Here is a 15195-nt window from a genome sequence, read left to right on the forward strand (position 1 = left end):
AGCCCACGGTTTAAGTTGTACTCCAAAAGTCAGAAGACTTGAGAGCAGAGAAAAAAGGGTATTTCCATTCAAATCTAAAAGTCAAAAGAGTCTGATGTCCCAGCTCCAAGCAGTCAGGCAGAAGGACTTCCGTCTTAATCCGAGAGGGTCAGCCTTTTTATCCTAGTCTAGCCTTCAACTGACTGAATGAGGACCACTCACCCACATTAGCGAGAACACTCAGCTTTACCGTGTCTACCAATTCAAATGTTAATCCCATCCCAAAGCACCCTCAGGACACTCCCAGAATAATGTTTGACTAAATATCCAAGTACCCTGTGGCCCAAGTCAAGTGGACAAGGAAAATTAATCATCACGTACATACCTTTCTTGTTGCAAACATCTTATCTGGAGGGAAGCATGTCCCTCCCAGAGTGAACAGGGCAGGGTAAAGTCAGCCTCTTTCAAACACCTGTAGGAGCGGCTGCCCACTGTGGTGTGTCACCTCCCATGGCACGAATCAGGCAGGCGTCCTGCTGCTAATGTGAGACCTTGCAGGGTAACTCAGTGTGGGCAAATAGCCCTCCTAACTGCAGGAGGGAGAGCCCTGCGGATCTGGCCCCGAGCCCCACCCCAGCCTGGACTCCGCCTCATGGTGGATGCAGTAGACCCCCTGGTCCCTAACCCACTCTGGAGACATTCGGTGATATTGGACCTGTTTCTGTGTCCTCTCCCCACTTCCCACTTCCCACCTCCCACCTCCACTTGGCCTTCACTGTGTCTGCATTGATATGAAGCTGGGGAAAAAAAACAAAGAACTAGGCTGGCTGGACCCCAGCTATTCATGATTTCTAACTTCACCTGGGTCTTCACTAGGACTCCATGTGGTTTTTGCCATTCCTTAGCCATTGATCCACCTAGCCTGTCATTCATTCAATAAATATTATTGAGTGCCTACTACTTGCCAGATACTGTGTTCTGCTAAAAGTACAATAGGTGTGTAGAAAAAAAAGTTGGTCTCTGCTCTCAGGGAGCATACAGCCTGGCACGCTCTACCAGCCAGGTGCCCTAATACCTGCCCAAGTAGCTCAGTCTTCAGGTGACCTCAATGGTAAGCATGGGTTTGCTGTTGCTAGAAGTTCCTAGGTCTCTATTTCCAGCCAAGAGCTCTCTCCAGCGCTCCCCATGCCTGCCAGATCTCTGAAGCCAGAAGTTGATGGGCTCCATGGTCATCACCCCCAAAACGCTCCTGCTTCTTTGAGCCCTCCTTCCTTTCACTGGTCCCCCTGCATTTCTTCCTTCTGAGATTTTAGCTCGTCCCCCACTGATGCCCCATCCAGGAACCTAGGCACCCTCCTCTGCTCATTCTGTATCCCTAGGTTGCCAAGTCCCGTTTGTTCCTCCTCCCAGATAATCACCTCCTTCCTGTAGATCCTTAATGCCTCATGCACTATCTCCTCACTGCCTGCTTCCTAATGCAGCTCCCTGTCTCCGGTCTCGACCTTTTCCCTCCATCTAGCCTTCATAGAGCTGTCAGAAACAAGTCTGCTGCATTTGATGATGTCCTGCTCCTGATCCACGTATTGAAATCTGGGGGAAGCTGTGGGGGGGAGGGTGTTAGGGAACGATCTATCCTTCCTCCTTAGTTTCACAGCGAACCTAAAACTGCTCTGAAAGATAGTCATTTATGACATATGATACTAAAAATGCATTTATATTAAAAATATAAATTTATTTTAAAAGTGTACATCCAAATTTTTAAATGTATTAAAAATTTTATATTTCCATTTATGTTTAGAAAAAGTGGAGCTCCCTTGATAGGAGCTGTGGTGATGGAAGGAAGAGGGTGCCGTGAGGTGGGTAAGCCCTGTCTGTGCTTAACTCCTGAGCGCTCCCTTTGGACCCGGGGACCTCAGGACTTGGAGGAACACCAGAGACCTAGAAGGTACAAGCTAAATGCCTTAGCAAGGCAAACAAGGGCTCTCATGAGCAGGCCTGGCTTTTCTTCCAGGCGCATTCCTGGCGGTGCCGGGACACCTTGCATTCACAATATTCTACCCACACCCTCGAGTTTCCCCAAGTACCTCCTACTCCCTGCAGCCTCCCAGGCTCACGTCGCTCCCTGTCTGGAACCCCTCACCCTCTCTCTCCATCTGATGACTTCGAGTCTCAAATCAAGCAGCACGTTCCCTGTGAAGTTGTCCCAAGTTCTTCAGGAGACTGTCCTCACGCTTGGTTCATCTTGTATTCTCCACTATGGGAGGTGCTAAGGGCAGTGTCTGTTCCCACATGCCGAACGCCCACTACCCTGTGAACAATTTGAGAGCAGAATCCTTGCTGCTTTCATCTTGGTATCCCCTGTAACCAGCAAAAGGCCTAGCTTCCCAAATGTTTGCTGAGAATGAATGAATGAACAAACAAATGAATGAATGAATAAACACTACTCTTTCTGTCTTAGAAGATGATCCGACATCCCAGTAGATGATTTTCAGTCACTCTTTGGTGGATTCTTTTTTCGCATAAGTTTCTTTGACTTTAGGGCTTGATAGCAGTGGTCAGTGTATTTACAAGCCAGGCCGGCCACAGCAACCCATAGGTGGGTTTGGCCACTAATCCCCCCCGCTCCCCAACTTTTGCTAGTTGGTCCCATGTCCCTTCAGAGGTATCTTCAGTGTATCCTCAAGTTATTTCACCTTTCTGTTCCCATTTACAAATGCTTTTAGTTTCCCGAAAGGAAGATTGTCAGGGCAAGAAGTTCCCAGTCTGTCCTTCGGTAGAGCAGAAAGTTGGATTGTTAGCTTTAACTATGACTTTTCGAGTATTTCAGTAAAAGACATCTGAAATGGTGTGATTACTTGGTACATTTGTTTTATATTTTAAATATTTTATTTATTTATTTGAGAGAGAGAGCACAAGCAGGGTTAGGGGCTGAGAGAGAGGGAGAAGCAGGGTCCCTGCTGCTCGATCCCAGGACCCCGACATCACAACCTGAGCCAAAGGCAGATGCTTAACCCACTGAGCCACACAGGTGCCCTACTTAGTACATTTAATACTTAATTTCCAAAGCCTTTGTTGAACATGGGCTATAACTGAGCTGACGTCCTAAGCCCAAAGAAGTAAACCTGGCTCCACCTGGATTTGATAGCTGGGGTCTGCACAGATTACCTAAGGCTTGTGCGTTATTCCTTCCTATGATGCTTTTCATCTCCTCTGACTTACAGAGGCAGCTCAGAAAGTTCTCAAAAAATGCTTATTCAACCAAGCTTTGTTACCTCTTTTGAATGAAGTCAGTCAAGCCCATGAACTTCTTGTTTCCTCCTATTTTTCACACAATGTCTTATCACAGGTGTTCAGGCTCTCAGAAAAATGTGAAGTTCAAATCAGGACTTGTTACCCCTGAATCAAAGTTTTGTTTCAAAGTTCACCAAAATACCTACAGCACGCACGCATGTGTGCACGCGCCCACACACACACTGGGTTTTTAAAAAACTGCAGTCCTCTCTCTGGAGACTCACTTACATGTGGGACTTAACAGACACCTGAATTTTTTTATAGCTTTTAGGGCTTTTCCTTGAGTTTTCTACGTACTTTTGACTAAATTATTTTCTGCCATAGATACTATGAGTTAATTGGTCTATGATTTTTCACTGTATTTCTTAATTTATATTTTCTTAAATTACTCTATTTCTTTAAACAATTTTTAAAGATTTATTTATTTTAGAGAGAAAAAGAGAGCACGAATGAGGGGCAGAGGGAGAGAATATCTCAAGTGGACTGTGTGCTGAGTGCAGAGTCCAATCAGGGCTCAATCTCACAACCCCAAGATCACGACCTGAGCTGAAACCAAGAGGTAGACACTTAACCAACTGCACCACCCAGGTGTCCCTACTCTATTTCCTAATTTAAATTTATAGGTACTTTCTTTCAATAATAAATAGTGAATAATCGTTTACCATAAAGCACATTCTCAAAAAAACGAAGGTCAGACTATCTCTGATAATGAACCCCCAGCGTCTCTCAAATATAAGTCAATGGTAACAAGATCAGAGCCATAAATTAAGCAAAGGTCACACTCCCTTATACTTATGGTGAACGAAGACCACCTTCAGCTCCCAAATCTTACCATTCGGGAGAGTAAGAAAAACTCAGGCATCAATACCCTTCAATATCTTTGAAATATAGTGAAAGGCAGCACCATTCATTGCTACTACTTTTGATTCATTCACTACTGTCCCTTCCCTTGTCTCCACACTTTCACTCAATAGGAGTCAAGAAATCCTCCTCCCAGCCCATCCCCAGTGCCTGCCCACTGCTCTGACTCCCACATCATCAGGCCCACGAGTTACAGTCACTTAACCACCCTTAGTTGTTCTCTCTCATGCTTTGAAAATGTTAGCTCTGGCTCATGGTCTCTCTCTTCAATATTAGTTTGTTTTTTTTTTTTAAGGATTTTATTTATTTATATGAGAGAGTGTGAGTGAACAACAAAGAGAACTGCAGAGGGAGAGGGAGAGGCAGACTCCCCATTGAGTGTGGAGCCCGAGGTGGGCTCCATCCCAGGACCCTGAAATCATGACCTGAGCTGACATCAAGAGTCAGCCACCTAACTGACTGAGTCACCCCAGGTACCCCTTCACTATTAGTTTTGTCATACTTTTTAGTGATTTCAGTGACCCTGAAAATAATCCTTCCCAGCACTTTTCTCTCTCAGTTTCTTGACCTCCACCTCTCAACTGATCTCATCTTCAACACAACCTCAGGCACCCTCTGCCAATGGACACACCTTAGACACACCACCCAACACCAAATGCCCAAAACCTCAATTTCAAGCATTCCCCTTTCTAAGTACCACTTTCTATCCTTCAATCTTACTGTCTCTACTGCTCTTATTCCAATAATCCTTTGGTCCCTCTGTTTGCATGATTCATCAATCCTACCCATTTTCCACTGTCCTTCCACCTCCTCATTTTACTTATGGATCATTTTCCTGGCTCTAGTCTTCATTTACCTCTCTGCTCAGTTTAAACTCTGAGGTCCACCATTATAACCACCCCTTTCCCTAAACTCTCAGCTTCTTGGCTTCTCTTTTTCTTTTCTATTGTTTTTAATTTAAGATTTTATTTGTTTATTTGACAGAGAGAGAGACAGCCAGTGAGAGAGGGAACACAAGCAGGGGGAGTGGGAGAGGAAGAAGCAGGCCCCCAGTGGAGCAGGGAGCCTGATGCGGGGCTTGATCCCAGGGCCCTGGTATCACGCTCTGAGCCGAAGGCAGATGCTTAACGACTGAGCCACCCAGGCGCTCCTTGGCTTCTCTTTTTCATCATATGTCCTTGAAGAACCCCATCTGCACAGCTGAACATGGCCGCAGGAAAAACACCCAGCCATGGAGATGGTCTCACTTTAAATGTATGAGCATGAATCTGAAGCGGATCCATAATGCTGTCTGACCACTCTGATGCATCCCTCAGTCTATTCACTCTTCTGCTCTCCTGGATATCCTCTTTCTCATCCAGCTTTCAACACCTCCTTCCCATCCTCACTAACAGCTAATGACCTTGCTTCTAATTTCCACTGAGAACACAGAAGCAATAGAAAAGAACTTCTATGAGTTACCATCACCCAGTCAACTCACCTACCAGCCTCAAAGCCCATGTACTTGGCCTGCTTTCATGTTACTCTCTTCTTGTGTCCTCAAGAAATCATTCTAGGTATTTTTCTGTCTTTTCCTACATCATTTTTTTTTCCTTCTCAAAAGGATTTCCTCATCAGCATATAGATATGCTGTAATTTCTTCTATGTGTAAAAGTACCCTCTCTGACTGTGCCTGCCCATTCAGCTGTCCCTCCATTCTCTGCGTCCTTTTATAGAAATAGTCATTAAAAGAGGAGCCACCAGCTATTCTCTTGAACCCAATATGCTCTCTTGAACCCACTCTAATCATGCATGAGCTCTCTACCCCCCCAAAATGATCTTTTCAAAGTCATCAATGACCTCCCTGTTGCTACACAATCAATTTTTGACCCTCATCTTGCTTGACCTATAAGACACATTTAATAGGGTCGGTCACTCCATCCTCCTATAAATATTTTCTTCACCTGGATTCCAGGGCTCCACATTCTCCTGCCTCTCTGCCTAGCACACTGCTTCTTTTTTCTTTATTGGCTCTTGCTCATTTGCCTGATTTGCCTGATGTTGGACTTCCCAGGTCTCAGATCATGTGCTCCCATTTTTTATCTGTACTCACCCCCATAGTGTTCTCATCCAGTTTTGTGGCTTACTCAGCATCTATATGTTGAGGACTTTCAAGTCATTATGCACCTCACCCACATCTCTCTTCTAAAGTTGAGATTCATATATCCATTTACCTGTTGGACCTTTTTGTCTTGGATCTCTAACAGGTATCTGAAACTTAAGACATCCAAAAATCAATCTCCTTATCTCCCCCTTCCTAAATCTCTCCTTCTTCATTCTTCCACATCTCATTTACTGGCAACTCCATCCTTTCTGCTGTTTAAGCAAAAAATCCCCCAGTCATCTTTGCCTCTTCTCTTTTGCCTTCCATTCCATGCAGATTCAAAGAACCTGCCAGGCTTTATCTTCAAATCAGAGCCATAATCTGACCACTTGTCATCACCACCTCAGCTAACATCATGGTCTAGACTCTCTTAGGTTACGGGAATAGTGCTCATGGTGTCAAAGGGCCCAAACACCAAGGCTGCTTTTTCCCATACCTGGGGGAAATCTGGAAGGCTTACACCTCCCCAAGTCTCATGCTCAGATTTCACCTTTCCAGACTCATTCTCATGCTGTTACCATTGCCATCTCTAGTCTTCTTTAAATATTTACATCTTCTAGGAGGAAATATTTATATTTCTTTCTATATAATTTATGTGTGTGTGTGTGTGTGTGTGTGCGTATCACTTTGCCCTGGGAGTATTTAAGGTATATTATAAAAGTATATAAAATACACAACAGTATAGGAAAATAAATGAGAAAATTAGGCAAAGGGAAAATAAGGATAGAAAAAAAATTCAGATGAAGCTACAGGCGAGGTGAGCATCCAAATGCCTACGATGGGGTTCCTTGCATCTGCTACACCTGAGTAACACATAAATTTCTTCCTCTAAGGTGTGCTTTAATATCGGATTTATGATGGGCCCCATAGGGCATCATGAGCACAGTGGCTCTTTGGGCATAGAGAGGGAGAGGGCTGTGTTGGGCAGGAAAGGCTCAGAACGAGAAGTGGGCCAGTGCTGGTCAGGAAGCCCCTCCTCACCTGAGACTGGGTCTCAATCTGATGCCCATCACTCCCTTGGTGTTCTTCCCAGTTTCCCACCTCCCAATCCACCCCTACATGATACCCCTGGTACTTACCAAGACCCAAGCAAGAAACTCTGAGTCCTGATTTTCCAAGATTCCTAGAATAAAAATAAAGCAGCATAGGGTTATGACTTTCTCAGGTGAAACTACACACACTTAACTCTGAGAACCATATCTCACTTTTGACCTTGCTCTTGACTAGAGTCATGGTAGAGGCAGAGCTGCAGGTACGGGTTCGTGGTCTTGGGAAGAGTCTTTCGTCGCCATTTGGGCGCTGGGAGGCTCGAAATGTGCTCAGGTTCAGCACAAGATGAAAATGTCCCCCACGAAATGCAGCTTTCCAGCCCTGAATGATCTTTACTAATCTGTTTTCAAAATTTATTTTCTTTCTTTTTCTAGAATGCAAGTTCCTTGGGGGCAAAATCTGTATTCTATTCAACAACCAATCATTCCTTATTCATTTATTATTCATCCACAGAGCCTGACACACAGTAGATCCTTAATAAATATTTGTTGGCCGAGTAACTAACAAACTGACTTGTAAAACAGAATATTATTATGGATGGTTGGAGATTATTAAAAGAATAAATCAAAATGATCCTTTAGGCTGTTTAAACTATATGACAGATAGCCTTTGACTTACAGTGGGGCTATGTCCTGAGAAATCCATCCTAAGTTGAAAATATCATAAGTTGAAAATGCATTTAATTCACATAACCACCAAACATCATAGCTTAGCCTAGCCTACCTTACACGTGCTCAGAACACTTATATTAGCCAACAATTGGGCAAAATCATCTAACGCAAAGCCTATTTTACAATAAGATGTTGAATATCTCATGTAATTTGTTGACTACTATACTGAAAGTAAAGAAAAAAAAAAAAGAAGAATGGTTGAATGGTCTAGAGTGGTTGTAAGCATTATTGGCTGTTTATCCTCTAGATGGTGGGGCTGCCTGGGAGCCGTGGTCTCCTGCCCAGCATCATGAGAGAGTATCCTACATATATATTGCTGGCTCGGGAAAAGAACCAAATTCAAAGTTTGAAGTATGGTTTCTACTGAATGCACATGGCTTCCCCACCATCACGAAGTCAAAAGACCTTAAGTCAAAACATCAGAAGTAGGGGACTGTCACATTACTTTTTATAAAAGCCTACATAAAATTGCCACAAGAAGGTCGGATAGTCCTTTTGTAATGATTATTTTTTCCCTCATCAATCCCATGCTTTTCACCCCTGAAACCTTATCGAGAAGAGGAAATATATTTCCACTCTCTAAATAGGGAGAGAACTAGGCGCTCTAGTCTACATTGTAAGGTATTCTGTGGAGACCGACACCCACCCCATCTTCCTGCCATCTGCCTCACAGCTGTCAGAGAAGAGGTCAAATTCTCAGAGAGAGAAGGCCTCCTAGAATTCTGTAGGGGTCTCATGTGAAAAGGTGAAGCTTAAGTAATTGAAACATGGTAGGAAAGTGCATCTTTACTCTCTGATCAGATGCTCTTATGAGAACACAATGTTCCCCCCCTGCTTCTACCCCAAGCAAAACAGCACAAACTTTTCCAACTGCCTCACAGCTCAGTTCTTCCAGGTGCTCTCTCAATGCTTCCAGTCTGGCATCTTTAGAGGTAGTAACTATAGTGCTCTCATTTTTGCATCTGTTTCTTCCCTCTGTTTATTATTCTTGTCTATAAAATGCCATCCAAGCAACGCATTTAGTTTCACAGCATTGTCCAAAGTGCATCACATTGCAAAGAGGTGAAAGATGCAGGTTTCTGACCTATTGTTGAAATTAGCCAGGTAACCTTGGAGAAATCACTTCCTTCCTCTGGGATTTAACTTCTTCACTAGTAAGATGAGCTATTCATGCCTGGGCCATTCATCTAGCATCACGTCTGTGGGACTGGAACATGATAATGTATGCTAAGGTGTCACACAGCAGACAAATGCAAAGCATAATTATTTTGGGTGCTTTCTGACTCTGCTCCGCCTCTCACAGACCTAGTGCTACATTTTCCCACTTGAAGGGGGTTAAGTTCACCTGGAAGGAAACTATTGCATAAAGGAATGTGTGAAAAATATTTTGAACTACTAAAGAGGAGAAAAATAACTGGACTTCTCCAATGAAAATCATTTGCATACGAAATTATTCTTTTAGTAGTTTCTCAGAAAACCACAGGATATAAAATCTGAAGATTTTTCTTTTAGTCTAAAAGTCTACTGATTTTAAAGGACAGGAATCTAGAACAAAAGCTATACAGTGGGGAGAAGAAAAAAAAGACTATACCAAAACAAAAAAGTAAATATATAAATATAAAATAAATATTAAAAAATAAAAATACAAAATGTAAAAAAAATAAGTACCATTGACCCTTGAACAACACAGATTTGAACTGCATGGGTCCACTATACATGGATTTTCAAAATAAATACAGTATAGTATTTTAAATGTAATATCTCTTCCTTATGGTTTTCTTAACATTTTCTTTAGCTTGCTTTATTATAAGGATACAGTATGTAATGCATATAATATACAAAATATGCATTGACTATGTTATAAGTAAGGCTTCCAATCAACAATAGGCTATTAGTAGGTAAGTTTTGGGGGAACCCAAAAGTTATACATGGGTTTTCAAATGCACGGGGGTCTGTGCCCCTAACCCTCATGTTGTTTGAGGGTCAACCATATATATGTGAATAACAGTCTTCCAGGTAGAGATATTCAATATCGATGCAACAGTAAAGATGACTGAGAGGCTACCATGTTCCAGGCAGCGTGCAGGTCATGGGGATACAGAGGGGAATCCATTATGCTTATCTACCTCCAGGGAGTTGTCTGTCCTCTACCTTTTCTGAGGGGCCCAGAAAAGCAACTATGTAATTACAATACAGTGGTGGGGTGTGTCCTCCCCTGGAAATTTCTGGGCAAAATTGAAGGGGCTATTTCAGACCTGTATTTGTGTCACTATGTGGGTGTCATGGGGAAAAAAGATCTCAGTAAGGATTTTCACGTAATTTTCATCTTTCCATGATTTTGAGAACAACGGGGTGTGCAGAAAACTATGCAGAGCAAGACATTTTTCTAGCAAACTCAAATAGGGCAAGGTTATGTTGCTGGGTACTTAGCAAGCAATGTCCCAGCAGCAAGGTGGGGAGACCTGCCCTATTTTCCTTATGACAGTGACTCAGGAAGATAAAGATCACTCTGCTATGGGATTGGAAGACCAAACTTGAAAAACTTGAGAATTGTCAGCAAAAACAAACTGCAAAGTAGCAACCACTAAATGTGGCCCATTTTCTTGCCCCTGATGTTTAAACACTCAGGCCAGCTTTTCTGGAATGAAAGCCTTAGAAGACTTTGCACTATGTGAAAAGTTCCCTGACACACAAATATTGATACAGAGGTGATAGAGCCCTCATTGAGCCTTGGTATTTTTATTTTAACTCTAAGTATCTTCACCCTCTAGAGGGAATGGTTACCAAACTCAGTTGTTGGGTTTTTTAAAGATTTCATTTATTTATTTGTGAAAGAGAGACAGAGTGCGTGCACAAGCAGGGGGAGCAGCAGGCAAAGGGAGAAGCAGGCTCCCCACTGAGCAGAGAGCCTGATGAGGACCTCAATCCCAGGACCCTGGGATCATGATCTGAGCTGAAAGCAGATGCTCAACCGACTGAGCCACCCCGGCGCCCCTCAGTTGGTTGTTTTTAAAGTGAGAGGCATTTTCTGTCATGAGCCATATCTGGTCAAGTCCACCGCCTTTACTTTGTGCAGGGGTGAGTCTCTGTGAGACTCCTACTGTGGAAGCCACTCTCAACACATGATGATGCTTCTCGCTCTGCAGATGTAGATGGTGAGAACTAGCTCCCTCCAATTCAGCGCATAGAATTCCAACACACTTTCCGTGATTACCAACGGTTCATCTGCATCCTTCTGCCTCTGTCCATGTCTACACAACACTGAATGGAGAGGTGGCAATGGTCCAGCTATTCTGATCCATTTAAGCTCTGCTGGATAACAGACAGACAGGCAGATAGATAGATAACAGAAGCCCCAATACTGGACATATTTGATCTAGTGAGTACAAACTATATCGTCAAAAGCTTGTTTGTGTGGTTATAACACCAAATAACGGCCAAGTTTGCATATCATGCTGGCTACAACAGATGCTCTGGAACCTTCTCCATCCCACATATGGAATTTTCATGACTACTTCATGATCTTGCATGACTGTGTGCAACAAAACAACTTTATAGACTTCCATTTTGTTTCTTAACTCCTTAGCATTCACACAATTGAGGCTACAAAAAAATTCTGTAAGCACATCACATTTCTAATTAGATTGAATTCCTCTCCCTTTTGATTCAAAATAGTCTCATTGCACTGGTTTACCTATTTTATCTGTATCAGATATGCCAGAAGGAAGTCTCACTGTGTTCATTTTTAGTATCTGCTCCTGTTCAACTCAAAAGAAAAGCTCCTCTTTGCCAGGTGAACCTGGGCTGCTCTGCTGCTAATATTAGAAATGAATGACATCAATATGGGAGCACAGGACTCTTAGGTTTGTCAGTCAAATTCTGGAAACCCGAAATCTTCAATCAAAGCTTCAGTAAAGAATTATCTGGAAAAGGGATACAGTTTCTTGAGAACACCAAGGCTGCATCTCTCCCCTGTGGACAGGATCATCCCCTCTGTGAATACATGGCTGAACTTATTTTAGGTCAATGGTTAGTTCTATGACAAAGGCATTAAATAGAATTCCTAGTGTCATTTTGTGAAGCATCCCTCAGACTCCTTTTGATTTTAAGGCAGTAATGTTGAGAACTGAAGTCGAGCGTCAGGCCCAGTACCAACAAGCCACTGTGAGGCTTGCAGTTCCTTTACAAATCACGGACGCTCAAAGCAGAAATCAGCAGCCCAAATGTCTTGTCTTAAACTGTTTGCTCCTGAATAGGTGTGTCTTAGACATTATTCACAGGTGTAAACTGCTCAGAAAAGAGGAGTAGCTAGCTGGAATATGTACCTTGCATTTGGCCAAGAAAGCAGCAGAATTGCCTGGGACAAGGGGCATCACTAAAAGCCCATGAGTTCGGCCTGACCTGCTTTCATGTGTTCAGGTCATTTTGTCACCTGCTGTCTCATCTGTTGGAACAGTCTTACTGATCCCTCTAAATCACACTCTGCTATTCTGTGGTGCCTCACCTGGAAGTTGCTAGTCAAATATAGGGTATGGAATTTTTTTTTTTAAAGAAACATATATTTAACCTTCTTTAAAAAATCGAGAGCCGAAAGCATGTTCACCTGTCAGTCAGCTGGTTTGGATGGTTGCATAAGAACATACATTTTGACAGCCATGAAGGTGACTACAAATGGTAGTAACACTTTATTATGAGGGCACCATTCATCACTGTTGATAAGTGAATAATGACTCATTTGGAAACCACCAGGCACAAAAGTGATGTAGCCATGCATTTTGATAACAGGCATTGACAGCACAATGAAACTCGTTTCATTCTTACTTTCATTTAAGTAGCAACCAAGTAGAATGGGATTCTATCAGATTCTTTAATTTAACGGTTTAGGTCATTTGTCAGTTGTAAATTTCAACTAGATTCTTATTTTCACTGAATATACAAAATCACCTGCTGACCTGTAGATTCTAGAAAAGTCCATAAAGTATGACAAAAAGAGACCTCTATAATTAATTAATTAGTTCAATAGTGCCATAACAAGTTTCAACTATACACCAAACCTTGCGTTAGGGGTGGGGATGGGCTGAGTAGCAGATCGTTGCTGTTCTCATGAGGCTTACATAACAGAAGGGGAAACATATTAAATAGTAAATTAATTATTTGATTGTAAGACTAAATAAAAGAACACTGTGCCCTCAGTATAAAATTGGGGTGTTGGTGAAGCTGACCTGCTCTGGATGATTAGGAAAAGCTTTTCTAGGGAAGCAGCATTTAACCTGAGATCCAAAGGAGGAATAGAAAGTAACTTAAAGAACAGGGATTAGCATTCTAAGCAGAGTGAACCACATGTGCAGATGCTCAGAGGCTGAAGAAAGCGCAGGTCATTGAAGAACTGAAAGAAGGACAGGGCAGTAGAAGGGGAGAGTGCAGAGTGACTCCGGGCGGCCATTGGGGGTCACAGGAGGAAGACCAAACGGGGTCTTACAGGTTAGATTATGTTACAGATTTTGGTCAGAGTATAAAGGAGTCATGGAAAGCCACTGAAAAACTTCAACAGAGGAAATGGGTTGAAAGGAAGTCAAGAAGAGAAGCTAGGAGGCTACTTTGTTAATCCTGATGAGAAATGATGGTACCTTGAATTCTGATTCGGCAGAGATAGGAGAATGGGGAAGATTCCAGATATTCTTAGCAGCCAAAAATCTAGAGAACCTGGTGTTTGATTGAATATGAGGATGAAAGAGAAGGAGAAATAACGCACCATTCTTGGATTTCTGACTCAGGCAGCTAGGTGAAGAAGGGTGCTTTCCACTGAAGAAGGGTCATTCAAGAAATAGAGGGGTTTGACTCACCTTTGGGCATTTGGGCAAAGAGATATGCACCATAGCCAAGCTAGTTGGCCAGAGCTCAGAATAGGAAAAGGATGTTCTAGATATGGAAGTTAATAGATGCTATGAACTGGAGCCAGCTGCCAAGGAAGAGAGTGGTCAGAGAAGAGCACCAAGGCCCAGCCTTGAGAAGCTCCATCATTCTAGGTGGCAAAGAGGAAGTGCGTTGACAAAGGAGATGCAGAAGGAGTGACAGAGATGTAGAAAGGCAAAGTGTGGGTGTAGAAGCCAAAGCTGGATGGGGCGCCTGGGTGGCGCAGTCGTTAAGCGTCTGCCTTTGGCTCAGGGCGTGATCCCGGCGTTCTAGGATCGAGTCCCACATCGGGCTCCTGGGCTCCTCCGCTGGGATCCCAGCCTGCTTCTTTCTCTCCCACTCCCCTGCTGTGTTCCCTCTCTCGCTGGCTGTCTCTCTGTCACATAAATTATTAAATAAAATCTTTAAAAAAAAAAAAGCCAAAGGTGGAGCCGGTTTCAGCAGGAGTGGCCCACGGTGCTGCAGGCTGCAGAGCGACCCAGTCCCTGCAGGACCGAGGAATGCCCTACCCTGTTCAGCCCGGAGGGGCCTGCTGTGAGCCCGCAGCAGTCATCTCAGTTGCCCTGGGGCTGGGAGTCGGGCAGGCGGTCCCCCTGCGGGAGGCGCAGAACGACGCTTGCTAGGGGCCCGTGACCTTGCGCAGGTTACTCAGCCTTTTTAAGCCTCTTTCCTCAGTCATGTGTGCAGATATTAATAGCCTACTACTTTTTTATTTTTGATGATTAAGTAAGAAAATAGAGATGCAGCGCCAGTCCCAGCAGGTGTCAGTGTTCAATAAATGCCACTTGCTTCTGCCCTTATTTCCTAGAAACGGTGGCGCCTCAAACACGGACTCTGGTGGGGTTCTGGGTCTGGAGCTGAAGCTGGTAGAAAGCCACCTCCGTGACTGGCAAGACCCGCTTCCCCACCCTTAGGAACCTATTCGTGGTCTTTCTGCTTAGACTCGGCCACCATCCGGAATCTATTACATGCAAATCCTGAGTCATTTTGCGAGAATCCTTAGAAAAGTGGGAAGGGGGGGAATAAAGATAGATAAGGAAGACAAAGGAGAAGGTGGTACTGGCTTGGCAAAGGCAGTTGGGAGAAGTCCTGTGAATCTGAGGAATTTCAACGGTTCTTCTGGGATCCCCCGGGGGCGGGGAATTGGAGCCGAGACAGAAGGTCGTACAGATAGGGCTACACGAGCTTAGAAGTTCCGCAGGGGTGGGGTGGGCCTTGAGAAATGCTCGCCCTGGTCTAGTTACTGCTTAACTAAAAGTTACTCTGCTTTTACTGTCGCAAGGACCC

The 15195-nt window shown here is 43.6% G+C and overlaps 1 protein-coding gene across 3 annotated transcripts in view; it reads right to left on the reverse strand.

The window, feature by feature from the left end:
- KCNAB1 (potassium voltage-gated channel subfamily A member regulatory beta subunit 1) overlaps window positions 1–15195 on the reverse strand; it is a 403750-nt gene that overhangs the window by 114871 nt on the left and 273684 nt on the right. For all 3 annotated transcript variants that reach the window (XM_034664047.1, XM_034664054.1, XM_011228956.3), the window contains exon 2: window positions 7354–7397. In XM_034664047.1, the coding sequence (XP_034519938.1) occupies window positions 7354–7397 (44 nt within the window). The remainder of the gene's footprint in view (window positions 1–7353; window positions 7398–15195) is intronic.

This window comes from Ailuropoda melanoleuca, chromosome 1, assembly GCF_002007445.2.
Source record: "Ailuropoda melanoleuca isolate Jingjing chromosome 1, ASM200744v2, whole genome shotgun sequence".
In the NCBI taxonomy this organism is placed as follows: Eukaryota; Metazoa; Chordata; class Mammalia; order Carnivora; family Ursidae; genus Ailuropoda; species Ailuropoda melanoleuca.